Source organism: Halichoerus grypus, chromosome 1 (genome assembly GCF_964656455.1).
Source record: "Halichoerus grypus chromosome 1, mHalGry1.hap1.1, whole genome shotgun sequence".
Taxonomy (NCBI): Eukaryota; Metazoa; Chordata; class Mammalia; order Carnivora; family Phocidae; genus Halichoerus; species Halichoerus grypus.
Window position 1 is genome coordinate 58,937,855 of NC_135712.1, and position 25,574 is coordinate 58,963,428.

Genomic DNA, 25,574 nt, shown 5'->3' on the forward strand with positions numbered 1-25,574 from the left:
AACATTTCTCTTCAAAAACTTTGCCCATTTTTCTGGTGGTTGTTTGTCTTTTTCTTAATTTGTAGTAGCTTGTTAGATGTTTAAAAAATTAGATCTTTTTTCATGTGTGTTGCAAATGTTTCTTGCCAGTTTGTCACTTGAAATTAAATACTTTTCATGGAAACCTTTATAAAATTTATCATACTTGTCATTGCCATCTTGAAAGAATCTGATGATACAGTGATATATACTCATTATAAAACATTAAAGCTATACAGAAAAATATAAAGAAAAAAATTGAAAATTATCAGTAATCCTAACACCTACATATAATTTTGGTTAAAATTGTTTGGATAACTTTCTAGGTATTTTTCAGTGTGTAAATTCGCTTTCAAAAATTTACATTTTATAGTTTTCTCTCACTGATATAATAAACCTGTTCATTGTATAAAATTTGGAAAATGCAGACTTTTACAAAGTAAAAAACTAAAACCATGTATAATTTTACCAAGCTACAGACTGAGAGAAAATAGTTGATAATCCCATATCTGATTTAAAAAAAACCCTTGTCTTTAGAATAAAGCTATTCTTTTTTTTTTTTTTAAAGATTTTATTTATTTATTTGACAGAGAGAGACAGCGAGAGAGGGAACACAAGCAGGGGGAGTGGGAGAGGGAGAAGCAGGCTCCCCGCAGAGCAGGGAGCCCGATGCGGGACTCGATCCCAGGACCCTGGGATCATGACCTGAGCCAAAGGCAGTCGTTTAACCGACTGAGCCACCCAGGCGCCCAGAATACCCTGGGATCATGACCTGAGCCAAAGGCAGTCGCTTAACCGACTGAGCCACCCAGGCGCCCAGAATAAAGCTATTCTTGAAAGTCAGTAAGAAAAACACAACCCACTTTAAAAAACAGGTAAATAGGCACTTTACCAAAGATATATATGGATGACAAATAAGCATATAAAAATTGCTCAACATCAATTATTATAGGGAAATGCACCTTAAAGTACAAGTAAACTACATGCTAGTGAGAATTGCTAAAATTAAAAACAACAACAAAACAACTGACAACACCAAATGATGATGAGGATACAAAGCTATAGGACTCTCATCCATTAGTGGTGGGAATGCAAACTGGTGCAGCTGCTTTGGATGGCAAGTTGGCAGTTTCTTGTAAAGTCAAACATACACCTAATCATATGACCTACTAATCCTAGTTATTTTCTCAAGTGAACTGTAAACTTATGTTCACAAAAGTCCTATACATGATTGTTTGTAACATCTTTATTAACAATTGGGAATAACCAAGATGTCATTCAACTGGTGAATGAATAAACAAACTATGGTACATCTATACAATGGTATACTATTTAGCGGTAAGAAGGAACAAGCTATTGGGCGCCTGGGTGGCTCAGATGGTTAAGCGTCTGCCTTCGGCTCAGGTCATGATCCCAGGGTCCTGGGATCGAGTCCCGCATCGGGCTCCTTGCTCAGCGAGAGGCCTGCTTCTCCCTCTCCCTCTGCCTCTCCCTCTGCTTGTTCTCTCTCCGTCTCTCTCGCAAATGAAAAAAAAAAAAAAAAAAAAAAAAAATTTAGAAGGAACAAGCTATTAATATGCACAGCAACATGGATGAATCTTCAATACATTTTCCTTTTTTTTTTTGTCCATATGATTCCTTTATTATCCTTTTACTTTTTATTGGATCTGTAATGATGGCCCCTTTCATTTATTTTTTTCAATTTTTAAAATTTAAATTCAATTAATTAACATATAATGTATTATTGGTTTCTGAGGTAGAGGTCAGTGATTGAAAAAAGCAAAACTGCAAAGGTTACATATTTTATGATTCCATTTATATGACATTCTAAAAATGCAAATATATAAGGATGGAAGACAGATTTGTGGGCACTGGGAGGGGAGAGTGGTTTCACAAGGGAATTTTTACAGTGATTCTATATGGTACTATGGTGGTAGTTACATAATTGCATGTTAAATCTATACAGAGGTAACTTTATTGTATAAAAATTAAATCAATCAGGATATCAGGAGATCCCAGGTTGCAATGCCGTTGGTAAAAAAAGAATCTAACTGTATTACAAATGAGTGACATAATTGCACTCAAGGGTGGATTAGCATATATACATCTATTCCCTACCTGTGTCTGTTGCTAGGGACTAGAAACAGTGATATCCCAGTATCAGTGAGCATGTCCAGGACCCAGATATTGGTCTCTAAATACCATTCCCCAATGAAAGGAATGAGAGCTCTGGGGCTGGGACAATGAAAATACAAGATGAGTGACTGTGGAGTATCATACAGTGTTACAGTGCCAGAAAGTAACGAAGTGCTTAAAAAAAAAAAAAAAAAAAAAAGGAGCCAACTTGAAAGAACTCCCAGTGGTCAAAGACAGAATAATTTGAGCAATAAAATAATGACAATATTGGATTATAACCTGAAGAATAAAATAAATATCCATGAGTCTATATTGATATAAATGCTTGAAGGCTTAATAGGTTCTTATTCTCTGTGCATATAATAATGATGATGAAGAGGATCTCTAAAAGATTTTAACCAATCCATGTATATTTATACAACTGATTTCACCAGTGTGACCCCATGTGTAGCATCCAATATACTGATAAACAAGCCACTAATTTCACTAATGAAAACCCTTTTCTAATGTGTCTATGCTGATTAGCCAAACATTTGTTGTTAAACAGTAATAAAGGTAACAGAAGGGCTTATAGTAGCCCCTGAAGGAGTGTAGTCCTAATTAAATTGTTAGCTGACCTATCCCAAGGGTGAATTCCTGATTAGGACAACCTACTATACCTAGAATATTTCTAAACATCTGCTTTAGCTGGAGTCTGCCTTTTCACTTCTAATGTTCATTTGTGCCTTCTTTTTTTCTTGCTTAATCTTGGCCAAAGAAAATGTTATGTTGGGGAAATATAATTAAAAAGAAAATATCCTACCCATCCTGAAAACTCCACAAAAGTAGAAAAGAAAGAAAACAGTTTTTATTATTGAATAAGCATTCAACTGGAATGGGATGTGCATCACGGGTAATCTGTAAAAGAGATTGTGAAGAAAGACGGAAAGAAATCTCACCCTTTTAAATAACCAAACAGATGCAACCCTTTACACATGTTCTAAAGATAAATGATAACTAGTCCTCAAGTAAGAGGACTTGATAGTACTATTTATCACACACATTTCATCATAAATTCACCTGATAATTGGGGCTACTCTCTGTGTTAGCTAACTGACTTTATGCAAAGGAAAAATAAACTCATATCTTTATGACAGGAGTTAGTTTTGCAACTTGTATCAAGATGCCGGCCGATGGTGAGCTCCTACCCTATCACAGAAACTGGGAGATAAGGGTACTATCTCTCTTGATGTTTACATTTCAAAGAGATGGCTACTAGGTCCTTGAGAAAACATTCCTGGGTTCTAAAACTGGCAAGGGCTTATTTTGCTTTTAAAAAGATTCACATAGGGGCACCTGGGTGGCTCAGTCGTTAAGCGTCTGCCTTCGGCTCAGTTCACGATCCCAGGACCCTCCTGGGATCGAGTCCCTCATCAGGCTCCCTGCTTGGCAGGAAGCCTGCTTCTCCCTTTCCCACTCCCCCTGCTTGTGTTCCCTCTCTCCCTGTGTCTCTCTCTGTCAAATAAAATCTTTAAAAAAATAAATAAAAATAAAAAATAAAAAGATGCACGTATAATCTCAAAGGAGCAAGAAAAAAAGAATTTACAAATTTTCTACAGAAAATAATCAAAGAAGTGAAGAGGGAGTCTTTTTTTCCCATTTTGCACCAGGGAAAATTAATTTTTTTCTTTTTCAATTTGTATTTACCTTTACAGTTGTCTCAAATAAAAAGCAAACAACACAAAAAATGTAAAGTATAAAAAAGGAGAATGGTTGGGGAACTGGGTGGCTCAGTTGGTTGGGTGTCCAACTCTTGATTTCAGCTCAGGTCATGGTCTCGGGGTTGTGGGATCAAGCCCCACCTCAGGCTCCACACCCAGTGTGGAGATTCTCTTTCTTCTCCCTCTGCCTCTCCCCGCTTGCTCTCTCTCTAAAAAATAAAAAAAATAAATAAATAAGGAGAATGATTTCTTTTATAACTTAAATATTAAATCTGAAAGCAATCCTAAAAATGTTGTTCCGGAGAGTATTTTTTAAAGCAATGTTAGCATTATTGGGCTCCCAAAGATGATTGCTGCTAGAAAAGAATACTTTGGGATGTGTGTTTCCTGACATGATTGTTTAAAAACCCATTCTTTTAATTCACTGTTATCTCCTTTATGGATAGATGATGTCTAAATTCTTTGATAAAACTGTAAATAGGACATCTTGTTTATTTATTGTGCAATCTTACTCTAGAAGTATATGGTGCTGATTCACTCCATCTGTATTTCCATAACATATTTCCACTGTAACCTTTGTTATGTTATAGTTAATAAAATAAATCTTTAAGAATTAGAATTGAAACAATTGAATAATTGTTTCAAAATTGATTATGTAATAGCTAGTTAGTTGATGTTAACACACACATCAAAGTGATCTATATTGCTTGGTTAATTTACTTAATTTTATTCTAACTTTCTAGTCACTAATTATAAAGTTATAAAATCCATAAAACGATTTTTGATAAACATTTCCTTATTCCATTCTAGAGGAATCAGATTGTTATTTGACTCAAATTAGGTAGAATATTGCCTTCTGAAATGATAATTACATGTTTACTTAACAGTAGAGAAATTGGGAGTAAAAAAAAAAGGAAAATCTGGCTTAAAAATTTTTTTTCATTTCCTGCATGGACCATATTGCTAGAAGGCCATTTTATAAAAAAAATTTATTGAGGTATAAGTTTATTCCAATAAAATATATCTGTTTTGGGACTCCAACCCTCCCTTTAAAAAAAAAAAAGATTTATTTATCCATCCTAGAGGTGGGGGCGAGGAGCAGAGGAAGAGGGAGAGAGAGAATCTTCTTGCTGAGTGTGGAGCAGGACATGGGGTTCCATCCCACCACCCTGAGACTATGACCTGAGCCGAAATCAAGAGTCAGACGCTTAACTGACTGAGCCAGCCAGGTGCCCCAGGGAAACCCTTTTTTAAACCACTGAAAAAAGTCCGTCAATCTATATCAAATAGCCTTCAGTTAAAATAATCCGGTTGGTTGCTATGGCTTTGAACATAGTTTAATGTAAAATAGTGCCCTGGTTCTCATGGTGCGGTCCACAGGCTAGCGATGTTGGTGTTACCTGGGATCATGTTAGACTTGAAACTCTCTACCCTGCTCCAGACTTGTTTAATCAGAAACTCTGGGAGGGGCCTAGAAATCTGTGTTTTAATAAGTCTGCCAAGTATTTCTTTTTTTTTTAAAGATTTTATTTATTTATTTGAGAGAGAGAGAGAGAGCACATGAGGTGGGGGAGGGTCAGAGGGAGAAGCAGACTCCCCGCTGAGCAGGGAGCCCTATGCGGGACTCGATCCCGGGACTCCAGGATCATGACCTGAGCCGAAGGCAGTCGCTTAACCAACTGAGCCACCCAGGCGCCCACTGCCAAGTATTTCTGATCTGAAATGCGAGAAGCACTAAATTAATAAAATGTTTCAGTGGCTTAGATAAAAATTTCAGGACACCCCAAGGTGACCTTGAGCCCAATCCCTGTTTTAGAGATGCATACTAGTAATGAGTAACTTAATCTACTTAATTATTTACTAGGATTTTTGTTTGGGGCATCTCAGTTTTGTTTTGCTGAAGGAAACATTTTGAAAGACTGAATTACTTTGCTCAATTTTTAGTATTTGCTTACAAATTTAGCATGATTAAATTTAAGTATTTTTAGGTTTGTACCTCAACGATGTTTTCCTAAATTGCTAATCACTTTATATAGTTTTTAAATTTATCAGTTAAACTACATCTCCTCACAGTGATGAGGGAGCATAAGGCAAGCTGAAGACAAAGCATAAGCTGACACCGTGCAACCTCCCTCCTCCCCCCACTCCTGGGTGGAACATGTGTGACATTTTTCCAGGATTCTCCCAACTGTCTTTTTTTTCTTTTTTTAAGATTTTATTATTTATTTGACAGATAGAGAGAGAAAAAGCACAAGCAGGGGGAGCAGCAGAGGGAGAAGCAGGCTCCCCGCTGTCCCAACTGTCTTAATGTTAATATCTTGCTAGGAGGGAAAACAACCTTAACTTGACAATGTGATGGCCTCTGGTATCTTGTAGGTATCTTGTAGATTGGTCCTCTTTAGCATATGAAAGTTCTTTTGAAACCTCCCTTTTCCTTACTTCCCCCAACTCCTGAGTATATTATCAGCCACCCCTGACACCCAGTACAGCAGCTCTTTCTGCCCACTGGGTCTTGTCCCTGTGCTTTCATAAACCACCATTTTGTACCAAAGATGTCTCAAGAATTCTTTCTTGGTTGTGGGCTCTAGAACTCACCCCACCGAACCTCACCTATATTCCCAAACCCCATCAACAGTAGCCCTTTATATCTTGAATTATTGATAATTTAGCCATACTATTTACATTAGCCGAAGAGCCAATCTAAATCATGGTATTAACTTAAGTTAGTGGCATTTACCAGAACTGGATTTTAGTGCTGAGGCAGAGAGGATCAACTTTGAAACTAACTTAAAATGTGTAAAATTTTTGGAGTAATTATTGTCCCTTTCCTCACCCTTTTCCAGTGTCTACCTAATCACCAATCTCCCATCAGTGCTACCTCTTAAATATCTCTGAATCTAACTACTTCTTTCCCTTAATACTGTCATTTCTTGGTCTGAGCCACCATCAATTTTCCCCTGGACTTCCAATTCATTTATATGAATCCATTCTCACAGTGTGAAAAAAGTAGTCTTTAATAATATACATCTGGGGGCACCTGGGTGGCTCAGTCATTAAGCATCTGCCGTCGGCTCAGGTCATGATCCCAGGGTCCTGGGATCGAGCCCCGCATTGGGCTCCCTGCTCCGCAGGAAGCCTGCTTCTCCCTCTCCCACTCCCCCTGCTTGTGTTCCCTCTCTGGCTGGGTCTCTCTGTCAAATAAATAAATAAAATCTTAAAAAATATATATATATACATCTGATCATGCCCCTTCCACTTAAAACTCATCAATGGCAAACAAAACAAAACAAAACAACTCATCAATGGCTTCTTGTAAAGTTCACAGTCTACCATAGCCTGTGAACCTTACATATCTAGTTTCTCCAGCTTCTCTAGCCCAGAGTTCTTTGTATAGTTGCTTAAATGTGCTTTTTTTTTCTACCACGGGGCTTTGCACATGCTCTTTCCTCATGGTCCAGCTGACCATTTATTGACCTTTAGTTCTCAGTTTAAAGACTACTTTTTCTGGAGAACTTTTTCTGATATACTCTTTCCCTGCCCAGTCCCCTCATACCTGTGTCCTCTTTGTTATAGTCTCTCAGACTTTCTCTACACTTTGATCATTATACTTATTTTTGTATTTGTTTGTTTATTGTATTCCTTCCCTTCTAGAATGTTCTATGAGGGCAAGGTCCATGTTTGGTAACGCTAGTTTCCAGCAAAATATCTGGTGTATGGTGCCCAAAGTATCTGAATGAGTGAGTGATTGAATGAACAAACTAATGAACAAAGAGTGATGACTTTTCATGTGTTAAAGTAGGATAAGATTATAAAGTTGCCAGATTTTTGTGAATAAGTTGTTCCTTATTCTTGTGTATCTAGATTATGCTTGTGCTCTTCAGAGGGACATTTTGCTTCAGGGACGTCTCTATCTTTCAGAAAACTGGCTGTGTTTCTATAGCAACATCTTCAGATGGGAAACTACAGTAAGACGTATTTGGATTTGATTTGTTGATACAAATAATTGCGTAGATAGAAATATATACAGTCCTCCTAAAAACAATATACTTTAGATTCCAAAGTAAATTTATGTATATTTGTATATAATACTTGTATATACATGTAATCGATATATATACAATATGTATATTGTAGAAGTGTGTGATCTATTTTCTTAATACATCGAGCTCCATTTGTACATATTTAATACAGTTGGAGAAAGAGATTTCAGGTTGAAAAAAGCTTGAACATACATCCATTTGACTGCCAAAATCATGTCTTATGTGACAGACTGTCTGAATTTTGTTTGTGTGTGTATGTGTTAATATGGAACACGAACACCCACATGTCTTTTCACACTCTATCCTAAACTTAGAGATAAGAGCTGTGGAGGAAATTATTGATGGGGGAGAATGTCTGACTGCTTACCCTGTTTTTCTCAGAGAATGCAAGCATTTGCTTATTATTATTAATTCCTTCAGGTTTTTCAACGGAATATTCTGGATTAGATTGATGTAATACTTGGTATTTTGTGCTGTACATGTTTCTGAAAAATCCATTTAATAATTTTTCATTCTTTTGTGTGCTTAGATTTGTATTGCATTAAAGAACATAACCTTCATGACTAAGGAGAAAACTGCTCGACTCATCCCAAATGCTATCCAGATTGTTACAGAGGGTGAAAAGGTGAAAGACTTTTCTACCTTTGCTTTGTTATATAATGTGGAGAAAATCTGCATCATACTGATTCATCAGTGTTGGTAATTCTTCTTGGAGTTAGGAATTTGTAACAGAGATATATTGTATTTAATACTAGATTTCTGTATAAATACTTATTTCTAATTAAATGACTGCTAACATTTTTTTTAACATGTAATCATGTAATCTGTTTTTTTTTTTTTTTATTAAATCTGCTAACATTTTTTGTGCTTTATAGTTCACAGAGAACTTTCTCCCATATTTTTCACTTCTTCTGTAAGAGGTAGGTAGGGTAAGCTTTGGTAAAACATCATTATTTCTGAATACCCTAATAAACCCATGATATTGTTTAGTCAATGATACTTGCCCAGTAGCAACTAATAAAAACAAATGGTTCTGGTGAACAGAGATTTGGACAGCATATAAGTAAACACATTATCACTATAATACTTTTTTTTAGGATGGCAGTTACTACAATATCTGCCATTTTTTAGTGGGGATATATGAAGAATCTTTCTGAACCCACCTGGAAGATTGATTAGGGCTCTGTGTGTGACATTAGAAGCATAATGCTGACAAAGAAAAGGAAAGAAGGAAGGAAAAGAAGGCAAGTATGGAAGGGAATGAGAGGGAAGGGAGGAAGGAGATAGGAAGCACAGAAGGAATGAAGGGAAGCAATGAAAGAAAAAAAGGAGAAAGGAAAGAGAAGCAGGGGAGAGAAACATTATTATAACATTGAATCATTGTAATGATACTTTTAAATCTTGTAGTTTCTTTCAAATGTACTTTACATTTTATTTTTATTTTTAAATAATCTTATCCTTACAGAATGCTTCCCAGTACAGTACAAAAAATTTTCTCCTCTGAACTATTTGAGAGTAAGTTGTCACTCTGAAGCCTCATCCCTCCAGATATCGCTCCAGATATTCTAGTGTGTATTTCCAACAAAGACATTCTCCTGCATAAGCACAACCTAACCATCAAAATCAAGAAGTTAACATTGAGCATTACCGCAGTTCAGTCCTCAGACCTTCCTCAATTCCCCCATTATTCCAATAATATCCTTTATAGCAAATAGACGTAGTTTAGAAATACATAATTACATTTAGTTGTCATGCTCTTTAATTTCCTTATTCTGGAATAGTCCCTTAGTCTTTTTTTGACTTTTGTGCCCTTGACATTTTTAAAGATTACGGGTAAGTTATTTTGTAAGATATCCCTCAGTTGTGTTTGTCTGATATTTCCTTGTAATTAAACTTGGGTTATGCAATTTTGGCAGAAATGACATGAAAGTGATGCTCTGTTCTTTCCATTGCATCCCATCAGATGACCCATGATTTCAATTTCTACCATTACTGGTGATACTCACTTGGATCACCTGATTAAGATGATGTTTGCAAGACTTTACTGTAAAGTTAGTTCATTTTCCTTTGTAATAATACTTTGTGGCAAGCTACTTTGAAACTATGTAAATATATGATTACTTATCAGACTTTAAATTTATGCATTCACTTACTTTAATCAGTGTGCCCTCATAGTTTTATTCAATGAGTTCTAATCCATTACTATCATTATTTATTTATATATTTATTTATTTATTTTAAAGATTTTATTTATTTATTTGTCAGAGAGAGAGAGAGAGAGAGAGCACATTTGTGCACAAGCAGGCTCCTTGCAAGGAGCCCGATGTGGGACTTGATGCGGGGCTTGATCTTAGCACCCCAGGATCATGACTTGAGCTGAAGGCAGATGCTTAACTGACTGAGTCACCCAGGCGTCCCATCATTATTTATTTTGATGCTCAAATTGTCCCAAATTTGGCCAATGTGAGGCTGTCAGTGTCCTTCTGACTATTCTCAGCACTATTTGAGCATTTCCTTGATTTTTGGCATATTACAGGCTTTCCCTGCGTCACCCCTGGAATCAGTCATTTCTCCAAAGAGTTCTGATTTCTTTTAAGGGGAGACTGATATTAGAAGCCAGTGTGTTCATTGCTATTGGGGTGTCACTATTTCCAAGCCCTCTAAGTGGTCAGAATAAGGGTATATGTAATATATATATAATTATATAATACATACACATATATACCCACTTGCACATCAATGTCTGTCTACTTATCTGTCATAAACCATGAATTTACCCTAATATCTCTAATTCCTATCAAAGACCACAGAGTTCATTTTTGTTTTCTCCCTTTCCTATTTGTAACTCCCTTCCCTGACTGTGAGAAACCAGGTTCCCATTATCCTCAGTATATTTACCTACTTGATCAGTTGGCCTCTACGTAACCAATCTTCCTCTCCTTTGCCACTCCTTCCCCACATGGATGCCCCCTCTTTCCTTAAAAAAAGATTTATTTATTTATTTATTTGAGAAAGAGAGTCTTAAGTAGACTCTGTGCTGAGCACAGAGCCTGACATGGGACTTGATCTCATGACCTTGACATCATGACCTGAGCTGAAACCGAGAGTCAGATGCTCAGTCACCTGTGCCCCCGAGGCGCCCCACCCCCCCTTATGGATGTCCTTTTACCTGACTTGGTTTCTGACACTTCATGTCAGGCTGCTGCCCATCCCGTCACGACACAGATGCTCTCACCATGTGCAAGTTTTCCTCACTCTGCTTAAGCTGATATCCCATACTAAACACCTTTCCTGCCTTTACTTTACCCTGTGCCAGGTCACTCATCTAAAAGGATGCCCTCCATTCCCTGCTTGTGCTTAATATTCTATGACAGTTTGTCACTGTGTGTGGTTGCCCCCCTCACCCTTTCAGGCTTTGACTCCCCAGCACAAAATCACCCTCATGGACTCCATCACACTATGTCACCCTCACCTGCTCTAGCTCTAACATGCTTTTGTAGGCTGCCACCATTTGTGGTCACATTCTTCACCATGCTTGGGTTCTGATACCCATGCCAGGCTACCCCTTTACACTGTCACCCTCTGTAAGCTCTGACTCGTGCCCCTTACCCTGTTCTTGTTCTAACACCGTGTTCCATGGAGGCCCTTCTTACCTACTTGGGATCTGACACTCCACATATGTTAATCCTACGTGACAACCTCCTCGACTTTTCTGGTTTTGACGTTGTTTTGGGCTACTGCAGCTCCTTCTCCCTACCCTCACCTCTAGCGTGGATGCCTACTTTCTCTGTTCCACCAACAGCTTTATGGCTGAACTGTTCAGGAAGGGAAGAAGAGCTAAAAATCATATTCTTAATTTTACAATCAATACATGAATATATTGCATTCCGTAACAAAATCATCAAACAATTCTTAAACTAACATCTTCCTTCCATGCCTATAATCCCTAATCCCATTGCTTTTCTATATGCAAACACTATTATCAGTTTGGTATGTATCTTTTCAGACTTTTTCCTTTGTGTGTTTATAGACACACACACACACACGTATATATATCTTTGTGTGTCTATATGTATATACACACACGTGTGTCTATATACATATATGTATATGTCTATATGTATATAGACACACAAGTATGTGTGTATACACATATATGTGTATATATATATATACACACACACACATATAGTTTTGATTTGTTTTTGAAGTAAATGCTATTTTATACATGTTGTTTTTCAGTTCTTTCTTAAGAAGAACTTAATAGGGGCGCCTGGGTGGCTCAGTCATTAAGCATCTGCCTTCGGCTCAGGTCATGATCCCAGGGTCCTGGGATCGAGCCCCGCATCGGGCTCCCTGCTCCGCAGGAAGCCTGCTTCTCCCTCTCCCACTCCCCCTGCTTGTGTTCCCTCTCTCACTGTCTCTTTCTTTGTCAAAAAATAAATAAAAATCTTTAATAAAAAAAAGAACTTAATATCTCTTGGAGTCACAGCTTAGCACATCTAGATGGAGCTATTTCTGTTTATTCATATGCTGTATAATATTTCATCGAATGAATTTACCATGGTTCATTTCCAATATTTTGTTATTATTAACACTGCTGCAGTGAACAGCCTGACCATGCCTTCTTAAGCCCAATGTGTGACTGTTTCTCACAGTATATAGTATATACTGTATATAGTGACATTTCAGGGTCAAGCATTTTAATTTTAATAATGATAACAACAACTTAACATTTGCTGAACATACTTGTTCTAACACTGTTTTAAGTTCTTTATAGATATTTTCTCATTTAATTCTCACAAAAATTTGTTACTATAATTATTCCCGTTTTTCTCAGATGAGGAAACTAAGGAAAAGAAAAGTGACCCAAAGTCATAGAACTAAGTGGTAGATTGTATACAAGAGTGGATAGAATTGATAAGTGATTTAGTTTAAGAAGTGGGGACTAGATAGACTAGGAGATTTTACTTATCTATATATCTGAACGAAAGGTTGTAAGATTATTATAATATAAGAAAGCAAAACAGTTTGGTCTAAGAAAAGGAAATGGAGGATAGTAATTAGTCATCATTAGGCCAGATGTTATATATATAATTCCATTTGGAAAATCTCTTCGATATATCCTTGTTATGAAAAGTTTTGCTTTATGGAGAGTATTACATAGCAACATTTCAATTTATTAATTGGAAAATAGCACTTTAAAATCTTTCTATGAAAAGCGTAAATATCCAAAATAATATTTGTTTGACATTTTATTTAGCAAATCAAACATATAACTGAGCTTTCTCATCCCTAAAAATAACTACTCAATCATGAAAAGTCACTAACTATGGGGTCGGAAGAGATGATACACTGAGAGACTGTATTTAGTGCTGTCACTTGTCAGATTTTCTCATAAAAGCCTATTTTAAAACGTGACTTTGCAAAATCAGTTAAATGCAGAGGAAGAGATAGGGCTAAAAGCAAACATAGAATTATAGATTGAAACATGCTATTTTTTTTCCATAGCATTCAAAGCAAAGTTAAATTTTAACATGGGTGTTTTATATCTATAATTAGTAGAAATTAAGCATTTCTGGATTTTTTTAGAAGACTATGAAAGATGATATGATTTGAAATTAAGATCCTTAAAATAAATTGATCTCTGAAATCCACTTGAATTTTTTAAAGATTTATTCATTTATTTATTTTTAGAGAGAGAGTGCGTGCATGAGTAGGGGGAGGGTCAGAAAGAATCTTCAAGCAGATTCCCTGCTGAGCACGGAGCCCCAAGCGGGCTCCATCTCATGACCCATGAGATCATGACCTGACCCCAAACCAAGAGTCGGTCATTTAAGTGACTGAGCCACCTAGGTGCCCCCGCTTATATTTTTTTTATTCTTTATGTATACTTGGCTCAGATGGTCACCAAATCAAGTCTCTTTGGAAAGTTCAGAATAAATAAAATTTTAATTTTTTTCATAAGTTTTTAAGATGATTGCAATAAATTATATGCACATAAATATTTACCTATTTAAGCTTCTTTTCTGAGTAAATATTGATAAAATTGTATTTGCTGTAAGATAAAGTTTTTAAAGATTTTATTTATTTATTTTATTTGAGAGAGAGAGAGCATGTGAGTGTATGTTGAGGGGGGCGGAGGGAGAAGGAGAGAATCTAAGCAGGCTCCACAATGTGGGGTTCTATCTCACAACCCTGAGATCAGACTTAACAGGCTGAGCCACCCAGGTGCCCCTGTAAGATAGTTTTTAAAGACACCTTGTTCATGCACCAATTACCTGTTTTTCTTTTATTGTAGCAAAGAGCGAAACAAAAATAATATATGAAGTAGGGAATGGTGTCCTACTAATTTGCTTTAACCATAGCAAGTGCCAACAGATCTTCATGATAGATACTCTCCCCCACCCCGACTTTTTTTTTAATGACACTAAAATTATCTTACTATTTTTCTTTGCAGTTTTTCTTTACATCTTTTGGTGCCAGAGATAGAAGTTACCTCAGTATCTTTAGGTTGTGGCAGAATGTACTATTAGAAAAGGTAAGTGTTCATACCAGAGGCAGGTGCTTCTTATAATATCAAGCTCCCAGTGTTTGTGAGTTGAATTTTTCTGGAGTTTTTTTTTTCTGGAGTTAATTTTGACTAGATTATTCAAATTCTAAGATGAAACTTGAAGCAAAACAGAATCCATAGTTATGTTAAGATGTTAATTTTACAGTAAGTCTCGACCCCTTTATCTGCAGGGAATATGGTCCAAGACCCATAGTGGATGCCTGAAACTGCAAATAGTACTGAACTCAATATAGATGCTATGTTTTTTCCTATACATCCATACCTATGATAAATTTAATTTATAAATGAGGCACAGTAAAAGATTAATAAAAATAACTAATAATAAAATAGAGTAATTATAACAATATATTGTAATAAAACTTATGTGAACGTGGTATCTCTCTCTCTCAAAATATCTTATTGTACTATACTCATCTTCTTCTTGTGATGATATGAGATGGTAAAATGACTGCATGATGAAATGAAGTGAGGTGAATGACAGGCATTGTGACATATTGTTAGGCTACTTACCGACATTCTGATGGTATGTCAGAAGGAGGACAGTCTGCTTCCTGACTGTAGTTGACTGTGGGAACTGAAACTGGGGAAAGTGAACCTATGGATAAGGGGGGACTACTGCAATTCCCAGGGTAACCACCAAGAAAATAACTTTAAAAATATGGTAAAAGAAACATCAAGGGAGTTCAAATGTTACACTAGAACTATCTATTTAACATATAAGAAGGCAGTAATGGAAGATGTAGATACATAGAAAACAAATAGCAAAATGGCAGACATTACATTAAATCATTAAACATAAATAGATTAAGCACTTCAATCAGAAGGCAGAGGTAGGCAGAAAGAATGAAAAAAAACAAAAACACATGATCCAACTATATGCTGTCTATATGAAACAGGTTAGATTTAAAGATACAAACAGATGGAAAAAGTATACCATACAAATAGTAACCAAAAGACAGCTGAAGTGACTGCAGTAGTATCAGACAAAATAGACTTTAAGACAAAGGTTAATAGAGGCAAGGAATGATATTTTATAATAATAAAAGGGTCAATCCATCTGGAATTTATAACAATTATAAACGTATATGCACCTAATAACAGAGCCCTAAATTACATGAAACAAAACTAGCAGAACTGAAGGGGGAAATAGATAATTCAACAATAATAGCTGGAGATTTCAATACCCCACTTTCAATGATGGATGGAACAACCACAGAGATCAACAAGGAGATAGAAGGTTTGAACAAAACTATAAACTAGAACTAAAAGACATCTATGGGACACTCAAAGCAGAATATACATCTTTCTCAAGTACACATGGAACAATCTCCAGACAGACCATATGCTAGGTCATAAAAGAAACCTTAATAAATTCAAGAGGATTGAAATAATACAATGGACTACAGTGAATGACATTAGAAATCAGTAACAGAAATTTGGGAAATTCATAAAAAGTGGATATTAAACAAAACATTCCTGAATAACCAATGAGTGAAAGAAGAAATCACAAGAGAAGTTAGAACATACTTCGAGTTAAATGAAAACAGAAACACAACATACCAAAACTCATGAGGTGCAGTTAAAGCAATGCTTAGAGGGGATTTTATAACTATAAATACCCATATTAAGAAAAGGAATGATCTCAAATCAATAACCTAACTTTCCACCTTAAGAAATTAGGGCAAGGGAAACAAACTAAACTTAAAGCAAATAGGAACAAGGATATGCTAAAGATTGGAAGAGAATGAATGAAATAGAGAATAGAAAGACAAGCAACAGAACAAAAAGTTCTTTCTTTGAAAAGATCAATAAAGTTTAACTAGACTGACCAGGAAAAAAAGCTTAAAATTATTAAATTCAGAAGTGAAACTGACAACATTACTACTGACCTTACAAAATGAAAAGGGTTCATACTATGGACATCGTATGCCAACAAATTAGTTAACCTAAGTGAAATGGACAATTGTGACTAAAAAGTCATAAACCATTGCAACTGACTCAAGTAGGAATAAAAAATCTGAATAAACCTATAACAAGGAAAGAGATTGAATTAGCAATAAAAAATCTATCCACAAAGAAAAACTCAGGCCCAGATGGCTTCATTGGTGAATTCTGCCAAGTGTTTACTGTAGAATTAACATCAATCCTTCACAAAGTATTTCAAAAAATAGAAGAGGAGAGAACACTTTGCAACTCAGTCTATGAGGCCAATATTACTTTGATAACCAAGTCCAGACAAAGAACATCACAAGAAACCTACAGGACAATATTTATGTTCACTGTGTCTGTGTTCATTTTGTTTATGAATATAGACATAAAAGTCCTCAACAAAACCAAACCAATTTAGCAAATCAAATCTAGCAACATATAAAAACAATTATATGCCATGACTAGGTAGGATTTATACAAGGTTGACTGAACATATGAAAATCAGTCAATGTAATACACTATATTAGTAGAATAAAGGACAAAAACCAATGATCATCTCAGTCAATACAGAAAAAACATGTGACAATATCCAACATCCTTTCATGATAAAAACAAAAACAAAAAGTGGGACTACCAGGGAATTTCTTTGACTTGATAAAGCTCACAGCTAACATAATGGCAAGAGACTAATGCTTCCCCACCTTAGGTCGGGAACAAGACAAGGATGTCCTTTCTTGCCATTTCTATTCAATATTGTATTGAAGGTTCTAGCTGGGGAAAATAGGCAAGAAAAAGAAGTAAAAGACATCCAGATTAAAAATGAAGAAATATAACTATCTCCACTGGCAGGTGATATGGTTTTATATATGTAAAATTCTAAGAAAGTCTGTAGAAACCCATTAGAACTAATAAGTTCAGCAAGTTGCAGAATATATGATCAAAGTACAAAAATCAATATTTTATACACTCAAAATGAACAAAAATTAAATAGTTCACTTACAATAACATCAAAAATAATAAAATACTTGGGAATAAATTTAACAAAGGAACTTTAAGATGAACACTGAAAGCTACTAAATATTGTTAAAAGAAATTAAAGAAGACAAGTGAAAAAAAATCTCATGCTCATGGATCAGAAGACTTGATATTGTTAAGATGGCAATACTCCCCAGATTGATCTGCAGATCCCTATCAAAATCCCAACTGGAATTTTTTTTTTTTTTAAGAAATTGAAAAGCAGATCCTAAAATTCATGTGGAAATGCAAGGTACCCAGAATAGTCAAAACAGTCTTGAAAAAGAAGAACAAAATTGGATTAATTAGTCTGTTAGGGCTGCCATAACAAAATACTAGAGACTGGATGGCTAAAACAACATAAATTTATTTTCTCATGCTTCTGGAGGCTGGAAGTCCCAGATCATGGAATAGGCAGGGTGAGTATCTGGTGAGACCCCCTCTTGTTGGCTTGCAGCCTTTTCACTGTGTCCTCACATGGCTTTCCCTCTGTTCATGCACACTCTTGGTATCTCTTCCTCTTATATGAATACCAGTCCTATTAGGGTAGGGCTCCACCCTCACAACTCTGTCTTAACTCAGGCTGCAATAACAAAATGCTGAAGACTGGGAGGCTTAAACTACAGAAATTTATTTCCTCATAGTTCTAGAGGCTGGAAGTTTGCGATGGGGATGGCAGCTTTGGTTGGGTTCTGGTGAGAACACTTCCTGGCCTTCTCATTGTGTTCTGACACAGCCGGGAAGGAAAGAGAGAGCCAGAGCCAGAGCAAGCAGACTCTGGTGTCTTCTTATAAGGGCATTAATCCCATCATGAGAGTCCCACCCGCATTTACCTCATCTAAAGCTAATTATCTCCCAAAGAACCCATCTCCAAACACCATCACATTGGGAGTTAGGGTTTCTTTCTGTCTTTCTTTTTTTTTGGAGTTAGAGTTTCAACATACGAATTTTGAGGGGACACAGTTAAGTCCGTAGCAACCTCATTAACCTTAATTTTCTCCTTAAGTTTCCTATATCCAATTATAGTCACATTGGGGGTTTAGGGCTTCACCTATCAACTTTAGGGGGATGCAATTCATTCCATAACATTGGAGAACTTGCACTTTTTGTTTTGATGTTTACAACAAAGCTGCAATAATCAAGGCAGTAGGTTTACTGGTGTGTCTAGACATATACATTAATGGAATAGAATTGAGAGTCCAGAAATAAAATCTTACACTTATCAGCCCTAATTTGATTTTTGACAAGAGTGCCAAAACAGTTCCACAGGGAAAGAAGTCTTTTCACCAAATGGCACTGGAATAACTAGATAACACATACAAAAGAATGAATTTTGATTCCTACTTCAGACCATATACAGGAATTAATTCAAGATGAATCATAGACCTAAATGTAAGACCTTAAAGTATAAAACTCTCAGAGGAAACTGTAGTTATAAATCTTCATGACTTTTGGATTAGACAGTGGTTTCTTAGATATGACACCAAAAGCTCAAATGACAAAAGAAAAAAAACAGATAAATTGGACTTATCAAAATTAAAAACTTTTATGCTTGAAGGTGTCCATCAAGAAAATGAGAAGACAACTCATGGACTGGGAAAAATATTTGCAAGTTCTATATCTCATCGGTATTTATATCCAGAACATATAAAGAACTCTTACAACTCTACAAGAAAAAGACAAATAACCCATTAAGAAAATACACAAAGGAGTCAAATAGTCATTTCTCCAAAGAAGATATACAAATGACCAATAAGTGCATGCAAAGATGTGCAATGTCATTAGCCATTAGGGAAACATAAAACCATAACGAGATACCACTTCGCATTCCCTGGGATGGCTGAAATAAAAAAGACATTAACAAATGTTGAGGATATGGAGTAACTGGATCTCTCATACATTCTGGTGGGGTTGTAAAATTTTGAAAACTTTGAAGAACAGTTTGTCAGTTTCTCAAAATGTTAAACATAGTTAACTGCCTGACCCGGCAATTCCACTCCTAGGTTTTTATGCAGGAGAATTTAAAGTGTATGTTCACACAGAAACTTGCACTTGAAGGTTCTTAGCATTATTCATAAAGCCAAAAAGTGGAAACATCCTAAATGTTCATCAACTGATGATTGATGAGCAAAACGTGTATTCACACAATGGAGTATTATTCATCAATAAAAAGGAGTGAAGTACCAATACATGTTACAACATAGATGAACCTTGAAGCATTATGGTATGTGAAAAAAGCCCATCCCCAAAGAACATATATTATATGATTCTGCTTTTATGAAATGTCCAGAATAGGCAAATTCATAGAAGTAGAAAGTAAATTTGTTTCCAGGAGGAGGGAGGAATGAAAAGTTGACAGCTAATGGATTTGGGTATCTTTTGGGTGGATGAAATGTTCTAAAACTTGTGATAGTTGTACACCTTAGGATATGCGAAAAACTTCTGAATTGTACACTTAAAGTGAATTTTGTAGTATGTGAATTATAGCTCAATAAACCTGTTAAATCTGTTATTCAAAAAAAAAATGGTTGGGGGGTGGAGTACAGATTTCCGGCTGATAAGAAAGGCTCCTTTGCTGCTGGAGCGCAAACATGGCAGGCCAGAACTTTACCTCCTCTCCTCCCCACTCTCCAGCTAAGACCCTCACTGGAGTGGACAAATTGTGGCCTCCGTGGCTCTTAGGGTTGAATGGTTTTCCAACCTTAGGGCAGCTGCTGTGGTCAGGGACTTCCAAACAGTGCCCCACTGGGATGCTTTCACTTCCCCGAGTGCTGGGGACAAGAAGTGGCCTGGAAGTCCCCAGATGGAGGAGAGAGGTGGGGGTGGGGGAGTTTGCTAAGCCTAGCCCCTCCTCCCTCCATAAGGGAATAGACAAGGCTGGCAGTGAAGCACCATGTCCAAGCTTGTTCTACTCTCGTGAGTCTTTCTTGGTATTTGGGCACCCTGGCTCCTCGGAGCCCCACGTTCAGATGCATTGTTACAGTTGCAGTGGGCTGCTCTTACTGGCATGGGCTGGAAACTCCAGTGTTGCCCAAGGGACCTGGTTAATACTGCCCTCCAAAGCCAAGTTTTTTGAGTGCTCTGGAAATCCCCCAGGTGCATTCCCTCATTCTAACAAGGAGCCAAAGACGGCTACTGGGCTACTGCATTTGGTTATGCACCTGATCTGAGTGTCCTCCCCAAATCCCATTTGCGCTTATCACAGGTGAGAAAGTTGGTATACATCCTTATGAAAACAAGTAACTCCAGGGAAGTGACAAAGTTCAGGTTTACTGATGAGCCAAGGAAGAAACTGAGATCTGAACTTTAATGAAAATATTTAAAAAGCTCTTTGGTTTTTTTTAAAGGTTTTATTTATTTATTAGAGAGAGAGAGAGCGCTTGCATGAACGGGGGGAGGGGCAGAGGGAGAGGGAGAAGCAGGCTTCCTGCTGAGCAGGGAGCCTGATGTGGGGCTGGATGTGGGGCTTGATGCCAGGACCCCAGGACCATGAGCAGAACTGAAGACAGGTGCTTAACCGACTGAGCCACCCAGGTGCCCCAACCTTCTAATTTTTTAAAGTGATAAAGCCACATTGGTTAGATTTCCTGATTTTTTGTAATACTATTAAAAAAAAGGCAAAATCTATAAAATACACAACATAACTACAGAGTTCTATAAAACAACACAAGTCATTTGAATAATACGTCTTATATATATTAAAAATATTTTAAGAGAATTTAAGTTAAGAATATTATATTCATGTTCACTTGTAATTGGGAATCTGAGAGTAAGAGTAAAGATGTCTTACTTAGCTTACTTCTTACATGAGAAGGCCTTAAAAACAAAGCACATTAATCTAGAAAAAAGATTAAGGTATATACAACAAAATGATTTTAAAATTGTGTGTATGTGTATGTGTGTTTTATTGATTTCTCCAATAAAAAAAAATCCACAAAAAGGGAAAAAAAACGGAGACAAATATGGTGCCTTTGAAAAAGAACAATTTTTTTTAAAGATTTTATTTATTTATTTGAGAAAGAGAGAGAGCATGAGCAGAGAGAGGGAGAAGCAGACTCCATGCTGAGCAAGGAGCCCAATGCGGGACTCGATCCCAGGACCCCGGGATCATGACCTGAGCCGAGGCAGACATTTAACCAACTGAGCCACCCAGGGTGCCCCAAGAAAGAATGCTTTTATTTTTATTTTTTCTTAAGATTATTTATTTGACAGAGAGAGAGAGAGAGAGAGAACTCACAAGCAGGGGAGTGGCAGAGGGAGAGGGAGAAGCAGGTTCCCCACAAAGCAGGGAGCCTGAAGTGGGGCTTGACCCCAGGACCCTGAGATCATGACCTGAGCCGAAGGCAGACGCTTAACTGACTGAGCCACCCAGGCTCCCCAGGAATGCTTTTAAAAGTACATTTTTTTTCGGGGTGTCTGGGTGGCTCATTCAGTTAAGTGTCTGCCTTCGGCTTGGGTCATTGTCCTGGGGTCCTGGGATCAAACCCTGAGTGGGGTTCCCTGCTCAGCAGGGAGTCTGCTTCTCACTCTCCCTCTGCCACCACCCTGTCATGTTCTCTCTCTCTCTCAAATGAATAAATAAAATCTTTTTCAAAAAATAAAAGTACATCTTTTTCATTCATAAGGTTCCTCTGATGCATGGCTTCAGAAAGAACAGTTTATTTCAGATATTTGGCTTAGTTTAACATAAATCCTCAATGTTTAGACATGTGTTTAAACTGTCAGTATGCTTATTCGTGCAGTAATTTATATCATTTCAGCTTAGTTCACAACCTTTGAGCTTAGCACCCTTTTTCTAGATAGCTCATTGAGTATCTGGGATTTGTGCGACCAAAAGACAGTGGCCACTGCATTCTTTGATACAAACAATTGATGGTTTCTGTCTTTTGTAAATAATTGTGCAACCATGGTTTAAGATAAGACTCTATAGAGGCCCTTCCCCACCCTCAGCTATTTTGTTTAGTTTAAAGCTCTTACCCCTTCCACGCTCTATATCAGAGCCAAGCATTCCTGCCAACTGTTTTTGTAAGGTCCACAAAGTAGGAATGGTTTTATTTTTTATTTTATTTTTATTTATTATTATTATTTTTTTAGGGGAGTGAGGAGCAGAGGTAGAGGGAGAGAAAATCTTAAGCAGGCCCCGTTCCCAGCGCAGAGCCCAGTGTGGGGCTTGCTCTCACGACCCTGAGATTATGACCTGAGCTGAAATCAAGAGTTAGACACTTAATGGGCTGAGCCACCCAGGGCCACTGGCTTTACATTTTTAAACGGTTTTTCAAAAAATAAAAGGAATATTTCATGACAGAATAGTATTTCATGACAAATTCAGATTTCACTGTTCATTAATATAATTTGACCAACACATAGCCATGCCCGTTTGTTTATTATAGGGCTGCTTTCACACTGCAGCAGCAGAGTTGAGTAGTCCCACCAGAGACCGATTTGTCCGCAAAGCCTAAAGTATTTGCTATATGGCCTTCCACAGAAAGTTTTTGACCTCTGAACAATACTACAGCCAAATTTATCTTTTTAAAAAATGTATACCTACTAATATTAGCTTCCTGCTTCATACCCATTTCCCTTGGAATAAAAATCTAAAATTTTTTATAAGGACTGCATGATCTGGTGGCAGCCCACCACTCCAGCCTCATCTCAGTACATCTTCCCTGTTCTTAAATGTTCTGCCTTTTTTTCCCCCCCTGCACTAGATCTTCAGACATGGTCTTTGTGCCTGCTTCTTTCCCACCCCTTAGTTTGAAGTGATACTCATTAATAAAACTAAGTCAGATCCATTCCTTCACCTTTCTGTAACATCTTGCACTTTTCCTTTGTAACATTCATTACACTTGTAATTCTTGTTTTATTTCTGTTCTCCTCGCTTGACTATAAACATCTTGAAGATAAGGATAATGTCTGTCTTGTTCATTGTTTTATGTCCAGTGACAAGTGCAGTGTTTACTGCATAGCTGTTTTGGCATACATCTTGATTTACCCACTATCATCTAGCACTCTGTCAATAGTGCCCTTTATTCTCAAAAGTGGACAGTAATTTATAGGGTTGTATTATAAATAGCTGATGCTCAGTAAATACTTTTTGACTCAATTTAGTAAAACCTCAATGATTTAGACTCCCGATAATCATTACATTTAAGTAACAACACTTTTTCACTTCTCTGCTCAAGGAAAAGGCAAATGATGGGGAGAAAACACAGGCATTTAGTTACAGAAACAACATTCAAGGTATGCCCTAAGTTGAATGTTCATTTAACTCAATTTCTTAAACCTCTTTGTGCCATGAGAACAAATGATTATCTTGAAACACTAAAGAATCCTCAGCTGCCAAAAGAATGTTATTTTCTGTATACTTGAGTTATTAAGAAAACAAGATGTAGGGACGCCTGGGTGGCTCAGTTTGTTAAGCGTCTGCCTTCAGCTCAGGTCATAATCCTGGGGTCCTGGGATCCAGTGCCCCGTTGGGCTCCTTGCTCAGCAGGGAGCCTGCTTCTCCCTCTGCCTGCCTCTCCCCCTGCTTGTGTTCTCTCTCTCTCTCTCTCTCTGTGATGAATAAATAAAATCTTAAAGAGAAAAAAGAAAACAAGATGTGTATATATAAGGTTATTACTTTTAACCGGCTTAAAACTTAAAAGACTTTTGTTTAAAGCTCAAATCTTAATATTAATCCTTTCATGTTCCTCGTGATATTATCATATAATTGGATTTAGGATTTTTGATACAATACAGGCAGGATGAATCAAAATGTTCTTTTTGCACTGTTTTTCTCTCAGTTAGATAATAGTGGTCTCTCTTGCCAGTACATAGGGGCTGCTATGAAGCTAGCTCTTCATGCAAATTTAAGAGTACATTTGAGAGTGATTATTATTATTTTTTTCTTGAGAGAGAGGGAGAGGGAGAGCGAGTAGGGAGAGGGGCAGAGGGAGAGGGAGAGAGAATCCAAGCAGGCTCCATGTTCAGAATGGAGTCCGAAGTGGGACTCTACCAGAATGGAGTCCGAAGTGGGACTCAGTCTCTGAGATCAAGACCTGAATCAAAATCAAGAGTTGGACCTTAACTAAGCCACCCAGGTGCCCCGAGAGAGTGACTATTTAAATCCAGGGCCTCTGAGAGCAGAAATCTGCACACATTTTAAATTGTAAGGGTTAAAGAGACAGAATGGCTTTCAGACTTAGTCCCTAAGGGCAGAAGGAGATGCATGTGTCAGAATTAGGGATGAGGTGATGAGAGGCACTCTTCAGATGTGTACAGACCCCTCCCTCTCCAAATTATGATATCTGTCATTCCAGCTTCTATTTTGGGAATTGCTAATAGGAGAATGACAAAAAGGGGTCCTGTTCCTGAGGTGCGTTGGGGGAAAAATGGTTTAAAAACAGTTGATTGAATGTGTTAGTATATATAAAGAAGGAATATGTCAGTCTGAAGGGGGTTTGGCTGGACTTAGGCCAAGAACTTAGGACTTAGGACAGAAAGGTAGAGTCACAGAGGTAGATTGTTATCATTAGACAATGTACAGAGATGAATCATCAGGCCACACCAACATCACAGTTGGTCCTTGAAAACTGTCCACCTTTGCTCTGATTCCATGCTTATCATGCAAATTTCTGATTACTAATACGTGACTGCCAACGTGTTGAGGCACCCTGTGTGGCAGAAGGAAAGATTTTGGATGATTAGAAAGGTCTGTTCCCCTATAGTGCATTAGCATATTTACCACTGAGTGAGTATATGAGGTCTGGGAGTGTGGCTTGTTACAGTCAGCCACTCTGAGTGCAACTCCAGGGCGCTGACAATGCTGAGGCCATTCTCCAAAAAGTGGTCAGTTTATGAAGTTAATGTCAAATTCTGAAACCTTTTGGAAGAGTGGCATCCCGCCTTCTGCAGACTCCTCAGCCTTATCAAATCCCCTTATTCTTTCTTGGGCCTCTCCCCAATGATCACTTCTTTTGGAATTACTTGGAAATCTAGAAGTTTTCTAGTAGTGCTATAAATCTAGTAAGTGCAACATTCAAACCTACCTGGGAAAAAATAAATGTAAAATTGCTAACTATTTTAGTCACATTTTCTATATAATAGCCTGGTAATGGAGAAGTATTTGTATTCTTATATTGTTCCCTCTTTTTTACCTTTTTGATTAGTAGAACTCCTCCA

At 37.1% G+C, this 25,574-nt stretch overlaps 1 protein-coding gene across 3 annotated transcripts in view; it reads left to right on the top strand.

Moving 5' to 3' along the window:
* Nucleotides 1-25,574, top strand: part of GRAMD1C (GRAM domain containing 1C) — an 84,105-nt gene that overhangs the window by 20,521 nt on the left and 38,010 nt on the right. For all 3 annotated transcript variants that reach the window (XR_013445277.1, XM_036107141.2, XM_036107140.2), the window contains 3 exons: nucleotides 7,716-7,819; nucleotides 8,424-8,519; nucleotides 14,355-14,435. Coding sequence is in view for 2 of the 3 variants with exons in the window: in XM_036107141.2 (XP_035963034.2) it covers nucleotides 7,716-7,819; nucleotides 8,424-8,519; nucleotides 14,355-14,435 (281 nt within the window). In the remaining variant the exon portion in view is untranslated. The remainder of the gene's footprint in view (nucleotides 1-7,715; nucleotides 7,820-8,423; nucleotides 8,520-14,354; nucleotides 14,436-25,574) is intronic.